A 7389-nucleotide genomic window follows, 5' to 3' on the forward strand; every position below is an offset into this window, starting at 1 on the left:
GGGTAGGTCCCCAGGATTGCAATGGTAGTGGATATGGGGTGTTGCACACTGATGATGAGACACTGGGGAAGGCAATGTTTAGTCGTCGAAGGAGGGTCCCTTCATTAAATAGGAGTTCAGCAAGATTGCCAGACAGTCTTCCGGGTCGGGTGGTCCCCAAATCACAGTTTCGGTTGGAGCCTAGCGAAGTGCATCACTTAGGGCTGCGATAGGTTATGCCCTGTCACAGGAGGGAGTCTCTGGATCCCTTGCTGAACCAAAACGGATTAGCTAACAAATGAAAGCAAATAAAGTAGATTGTAAAACTCTTTGCATAATGTTGCAGTCAACAATAAAATAAGGTTTAAAAAGTGTCCACCTATGGATAATCCATCTGTTGTCAAAGGCCACAAGGCGAAATCGTTTCATTCCATAGTCTCGATGTCGTTTACTCATACCGAAGGATCGTATTATTGGACAGTGGGATGTCTGGCCTCGAAAACGGGCTCTTAGGTTAATTGATAGATCTTTCCTTCCAACAAGTGGATGCCCACGAAAGTATCATGCTTTATGGGTGCGGATATTCTGTCTATTCAATCATAATTAAACAATTTCTGATCCCTTGCTGGGAAATGCTATTTACATGATGTCTCCTACAGCAAATAACTTTCACTGTCAAGATTTAACACGTTTATTTCACTTTTGTTCAGAAACATACACAATTACGCTCATGCGCCAACTCCTATTTAAAATGGGAATTCATCCCATTTGCTGAGGCGCATGATCGTGATGCCACCCACTTTGACCTCCAAGCCATACCATCTGCCTAGATGACGGGGGATTGCGATGTGTGCCCATTGGCAAAGCCACAACTGCTTTGCCTTAAATGTCATCAAGCTGTCAACCTGAACAACAACCCTGACGGAATCCTGCGACTTCTGCCGCACAGCAGGACTGCCCTTCTTCGACATGCACACCCATCACTTCAACGGGGTGCCGCTTCTAATGGCGCTCGTGCCCACCTCCACTTTAGGTTTTAGTGGGATGAATATACACTGTTGTCGACAAAACCTCTTCCAGACTCCACAATGAATTGCATAGCTGATTGTACACTGAAAATTGTGCCAGGATATGTGGATATATTCGGTGAACAGGTCAATGTAAAGTCTGTTGAAGGTGATGCTTACTCTTGCTCCTTTCATTATGAAAAGACCCTGCTCGCTGGCACTACGACTTACACCACCGACATTTGCATCAATGTGAACGGGTTTGGAAGTAATTGAACTAAGGCTTCCGCCTAATGTGGCCTACCGCACTAATCTCTCTTTTCGCCTTCAACCCCATCCAAGCGTAACCGCAGTTTACAGTTGTGCGCCTCAATACTACAGGTTGGACAATTTATTCCACTGACCGCTGACATTTGTATTCAGGCTAGCAAAGAAATTGGAATTCGGGAGAGCAGCGTTTGGTGTTTCCGTGCGAGTAAACATTAACGTGCATCCTAAAGTGTAACCAGAATTGTCGGTGCCATTCTCCGATAGCGCATATATCTATTTTAAAAATCCTCATATCAGTTTCACATTGGCAAAACACCAAATAATCGGCGAAGTCAACAATATGGTGGAAAGAGAAATTCGGGGGGGAACAATTGTGCGATTTAACAACAACCTATCCTCTTACTTACCCCATTCCCCAGAGCTGATATAACCTTAGTGAAATTATCATTTCCTACCCTAACCTATGGATCTATTTGACCCACTCTTCATAATTTCAACCCAACCGATCGTTTCGGAGGTGAGATATATGCACATTAAGCTGATGCCTAATGCTTTGGACGATGAAAGAAGAGATGGTGAGGTGGAGGAAGTTGCTCTGAGATGCGGATGTTCTGGCCCACGCAGGTACAACAATCCGACAACCATAATCCCATACCCACGTATCAGCAGCCGCTCCAGAGGAAGACGTTACGGAAGAGAAAATCTTAGTTGGCAGTGTTGGTCGCTCCTGTACTTGATGTTTGTCTCCACGTGTCCTTTCTCAAAGAAAGTTCATTTTAATGAAGCCGAAGGCAATTTAGGAGGTGAAGCTGTTTCGACTGCACGTCCACCACCAGCATATTCAACGCCCATCTCTCAGTGATGCTGACTGATTTGGGCCAGTGAACAAGAGCACGAGTTTTGGAATTCCACCCAACGTCTCACCCAATGCGCTTTCTTGTCTGCCTTACCTTGCCTACTATCCACGCTTCGCTCTGTGTATTTGCAAAGCTATCCTCCACTGAACCTCTACATTCCAATCGTTTCCTATTACTGGTCCACGTAGCCAAAGCAAAGACCTTTGTAATCAAACTATTTCCAAATACTTGAACTTCAGTCCAACGTTCCACGTTTGGGTCAATCCACCAGTTGTTCACATGTTGCCGAACATCATCGTGACATTTCAAAATTGCGCATTAATGCACAAAATCGGACCTGGATACAGTGAATGGCAATTAAATGCCAACTAAATGCATCCATGATGCACTTCATATAACCTGAGAGGCTAAATGTTGTAATTCTCCTCCTCTTCCACAATGAAGATATGTGAGCTCAGCAGTTGTTTCACTTGTCATGAAGATCTGCTGGAACATGCCTGCAGATTGGCACCTCCTAAATCATTCTTTGTTGTTGATTGCACCATTTTGCAAAGTGTTTGATAATCTTCTTTACTTGCTTGCATTTGTCAACGAATCCGTTTTTGTTCAGCAAGGGATCCAGAGACTCCCTCCTATGACAAGGCATAACCTATCGCGGCCCTGGGTGATGCACTTATCGAGGCTCAAACCGAAACTGTCATTTGGGGATCACCCGACCCGGAAGACTGGCAATCTTGCTGAAATCCTATTTAATGAAGGGACCCTCCTTCGACGACTAAACATTGCCTTCTCCAGTGTCTTATGAGCAGTGCACAGCGCTCCCATATCCAATCTACGATGAGCACCGCCTCGCGACGCGACTTGAACTAACTCAACTGGAATCACCGCACGCACGCAACCCACCCCTGCCTCGGTGTTAACGCTTCAAGCAACCGCAAATACCAACTCCCATAGCCCCACTCATTAGTAGAATAGCAATGTTTCCATAACATCCCAGGACACCTCCAACCAGGTGAGTTTGTTCCCAAGTGGAGGCACACCGGAGACTCCCACGACCTCACACGCCTACCGCCTCGAAATGAACTGTAAACTTACTTGTATTATCTCCTTTTACAATTAAAAGTATTTGCAGGTAAACGCGTACAGTTGAAAAATGCACGTTGCTGCACCGGAGGAGTCTGGCCTCAGATTCCGCATCACCAGAGTACGGGCCAGCCCTACATGGGGTGGAAGAACTAAGATTTGAGATAGGTTCCAGCAAAAAAATGAGAAGAAAACATAATTTGCAATTTGTACAAAAAAAATCACCATACGGGGAAGTGAAATTCATCTACAGGGAGGGACAGTTACAATGACGTTGCACCAGTAGTATTTCACCCGAAAGCGGATATTCGCAACGACAGCTGGAAAGGCAACTGGGACAAGACGACGGGGAATCGCAATGTACAACAATTGGCAAAGACATAGCTGCTTCAATTTTAATGTCATCGAGCTATCAACCCAAGCAACACTAACTGTGCTTTTGCACGAAGGTGCATCATGTTGCTTTGCACACACCAAGTGTAGAAAAAGTGTTTTGGGGGATGCCTTAGGCGGAGCAATTGCCTGCATTTCAATTGTCAAAAGGAACATCGACTTGCTACTGATCAACTCATTTGTGCCCTAACGATGCTGACAAAAGCACACCAGAGGTGTTCACTGATTTGTCGTTGATATGTTAGTTGGATCTGGTAGATTTGTGAGATATTTGTTCATAGATTAAATAAATGTATCATATTTCCCGGTTAATTGTGCATGGACACTGTGCAATCGACACACCTTCTGTTCCCAGTTTGAAATGTTATGCTAAGCCATGTGTAGATTGGTAGGACTGCTTCGCGGTCATGCGCATCTGACCGAGCATATGCATCTGTGTAGGTTTCGTTTAGTGAGACAATGCATGTGTGGTGGGTGGAGAGCACAACGAGGTGATGGCAAGTGACTCCAGTCAATGTCTTAACGTCACTCATCACACGAGGCAGGAAAATTAGAACCGTCTGTTGTAGGGTTAGCATGATTTTGACATGAATGCAATTGGATTGGTTTAAAAGAACTCGCCCACATTTGAATGTGACAAATTGGCGAAGCTAGCATGATTTTGACATAAGGGCAAAATTGCATTGGTTTTAATGGCCTCATCGAATTCATCCCACAGGACAATTGGCAATGTTTCTGATTCGCCGCCTCATTTTTGCTTCCTTAGATAGACCCGTAATTTACTATAATCAAAAATTGTACTGCGTTACATGGTCTGATGAGTGCAGGAACGTAAGTGATGAAGAAAAATCAAGAATAGTACAAAAATGCCCATTTCAATGCATCGCATGCACGGTCTACAGACCGGATTGAACTGAACTTAAATATAAATAATTCACAGCAGAGGACACTGCTTACGTTGACCTCCAACCCGTACCATCTGCCTAGGCGATGAAGACTAGTAACGTGTGCCCATTGGTATACTGCTGCTGGTAGCACTTATGCCCCTCTCCATCCTGCGTTTTGGTTAGCAAAACATTCGCTGTTGTTAACCAATCCTTACTAGCACCCCACAATATTTTCCATAATTAATTGTACACTACAAATTGTGCCAGTATATGTGCAGATATTTGGCGAAGCGGTCAATGCCAAATTTGTTAAAGGTGATGCATGTTTTTGCCCATTTTATTTTCGAGGCATTTCCACCCATTCGCATTGCTACACATCTATACTTCCCTCACTAAACACTAAAAACAGCTTCCTCTGCGTGTCTGTCAAAGGCATCCTGCACTCAACAACTCAATGTTGGCTGGTCTCCACAAATGGCCATCGTAGATTCTTTGTGCGACGAAGTAGCTTCTCGTTGGCGAATAGTGGTTGTGTGGCAGAAGAACCAGTTTCGCATAAACTCAGATCCTAGTGTAAACGTGTGATGGGGTTGATACGCCAGCAATATGGCAAATCGTGCCTTGGTTCGGTGCAAGGTGGGTGTTGTAGTTGCATGTGCAGAACTTGAACGGAAAGTAACATCAACTCAGATTAATTCGTCATTCAGCAATGCACATTCATTTGCTTGTGCAAATGCTCCTCTACGAATGCTGCTTTTAATGAAGTGGAAGGAGGTGAGGCAGGTAAAGCTGCTTCGGCCTCACGTCCACTGCCGCTGCATTCAACGCCTCTTCGTTGGTGATGCTTGCCAATGTGCACAACCGAACGAGAGTGCGAGATTTAGAACCGTCCTCCATGCTGGACAATAGGGAAGGCAAATGAAACCCTCAAGGCAAGCAAGGCATGAGTCGTGCTATATTGCAGTGTAGTATTAGCAGGTGTACGCCTCAACCTCTGTCAGCTGCTCCAAAGCATCTAATTACACAGTTGGAGCCATTCTCAACAAGCCATGGCAAAGTGCTAGTCTAAGCAAAGGGGATGAATGTGTTTAGGAAAAGCAGTGCTTTGGCTTTTCGTTCATCTTCTCCTTTCATCAACAACACATTTGACGGAGAAAGGCACTTTATTTCATTCAAACCCGTTTTTCACTAAAGCACAATGCACCGCAGTAGTCGGTGAAATGTGTCTGATTAAGAAACAAGAATGTGGTGTGGGTAGAGTGGCACAATGCTGCACACTCACCACTGAAGAGTAACTAAAAAGAAGTTAGGTGGAATTGGAAGAAGATAAATGGAGTGAATAGAAAAGAAGGCGGAGTGGGGCGATAAATTGCATGTGAGATGCTTAAAGTATTTAGGAGGCGAAACCTCTCATATCAACTCGTCATAACTATTTGCATCTCATAAGGCGTCGATTTGATGCCCACATTGAGGCGGTATTTGCTTTGTCTTTAAATGAATTGCTTGTCTGCATTTGCTGCCGCTGACTCAGCACCACCTACCCTTATTCCAATAGCTGTGCAGTGGTGTGTGCAGCATCTTGCCACTGTACCCACACCTCATTTATGCCTCTTCACCAAACACACTCCACCGACTGCTGCAGTGCATCATGCATTGCTGGAAGTCCGGTGGCTGCGTCAGAATAATGTACCATTCCCAGCGCAAATGTGTTGTTGGGGGGTTTTAAGTGTAAGGTGATGATGCACGAAGAAGTTGAACAAAAAGCCAACATACTGCCTTCCCTATACGCATCCATTTCTCTGCTTAGACTAATACTTTGCCATGGCTTGTTGACTGTGATACGAATGGTCAAATTGGGTACTGTAGAGCAGTCGATAGAAGGTTAGGCGTACACTTGCCTTACTTACACTGCGATACAGCAAATATCGCGCCTTGCTTGGCTTGAGGATTTCATTTGGGTGCCCACAGTGAGTGCATTTCCAAATCTCGCACCCTCGTTTAATTGTTTACGGCGTTAACCATCACTGAGAGATGAACAGTAAAATATGCCAACGAAATGCTTCTTTGTTGCACTTAGCTTCTCCTCACGACGCCGAACTGCATACGTGCCTCTATGTTCGACAAAGAGTCTACATTGGCAATTTGTGGAGAGCAGCCAACATTGAAATATTGAGTGCAGCATGCCTTTGACAGACACGCAGAGGAAGCTGTGTTTAGTGAGAGAACTATGGATGCGAAACAATGCGAATGAGTGGAACTGCGTCGAGAGTGGAAGCTGTTTGGCATTAGGATTAGACAGCAAAAGTGGTTGAATAGTTTAGCGGGTCATTGGGCAAGAATACACGGGAATCCCGTGGCCTCGATATTCGTAATTAACTGCTAGAGGGGGAAAAGAGTGAGTGAGTGTGCTGGCAGAAGTTGTAGCAGGATCTGGATGAGAGTGCAGAAGATCGCAGTCCACGAAGAGTATTGGCACAACAAGGCACAACATCCGCCTTTGCCTCGTCAATCTGCTACTTCCATGTACAATACTACATGCTCACCAAACACATGTTGACGGCTGGTTCCTCTTCTGCAACAGCTGAATCTATCCCATTCTCCAGTTGTTTGGCCTTCGTTAAGGGGCACAGTCAGTGCGCAAGTGCAGTTGGAGCAGAAGGCTATTTCGAAAATGTGTGCAAAGACAATTGGTCAAATCATCATTAGTAATATACGCTTTGATAACTAGTACAATGATGAACTGGCCTTGGGTGACAAATTAGTAGTTAAAACATCCCCTGATATAGTTTTCAAGTAATACACTATTTTAAGCAGTTATTGAGTTCAAGTGTTTTGCAACAATTTGGAGGGAAAACACAGAGATCATCACAATTTTCTGGCTCCAATTTGTGATGCAATCCTGAGGACCTACTT

The 7389-nt window shown here is 44.7% G+C and overlaps 2 protein-coding genes across 2 annotated transcripts; one reads left to right on the top strand and one right to left on the bottom strand. All coding sequences in view use genetic code 11, as the record gives it.

Annotated features, from left to right (window-relative positions):
• Positions 1 to 266: 266 nt before the first annotated feature.
• EGR_06257 (hypothetical protein) lies at positions 267 to 3443 on the bottom strand (the record flags this gene model as incomplete). The annotated part of the gene is made up of 2 exons (XM_024495506.1): positions 267 to 358; positions 3209 to 3443. 2 exons carry the CDS (start codon positions 3441 to 3443, stop codon positions 267 to 269), a joined length of 327 nt encoding a protein of 108 aa, XP_024350029.1.
• A 1639-nt stretch (positions 3444 to 5082) lies between these two features.
• On the top strand, positions 5083 to 7368 carry EGR_06258 (hypothetical protein; the record flags this gene model as incomplete). Its single annotated transcript, XM_024495507.1, has 2 exons — positions 5083 to 5250; positions 7288 to 7368. The coding sequence occupies 2 exons, from the start codon at positions 5083 to 5085 to the stop codon at positions 7366 to 7368; spliced, it is 249 nt and encodes an 82-aa protein (XP_024350030.1).
• Between the last annotated feature and the right edge of the window lie 21 nt (positions 7369 to 7389).

Source organism: Echinococcus granulosus (assembly GCF_000524195.1).
Source record: "Echinococcus granulosus chromosome Unknown EG_S00054, whole genome shotgun sequence".
Classification (NCBI taxonomy): domain Eukaryota; kingdom Metazoa; phylum Platyhelminthes; class Cestoda; order Cyclophyllidea; family Taeniidae; genus Echinococcus; species Echinococcus granulosus.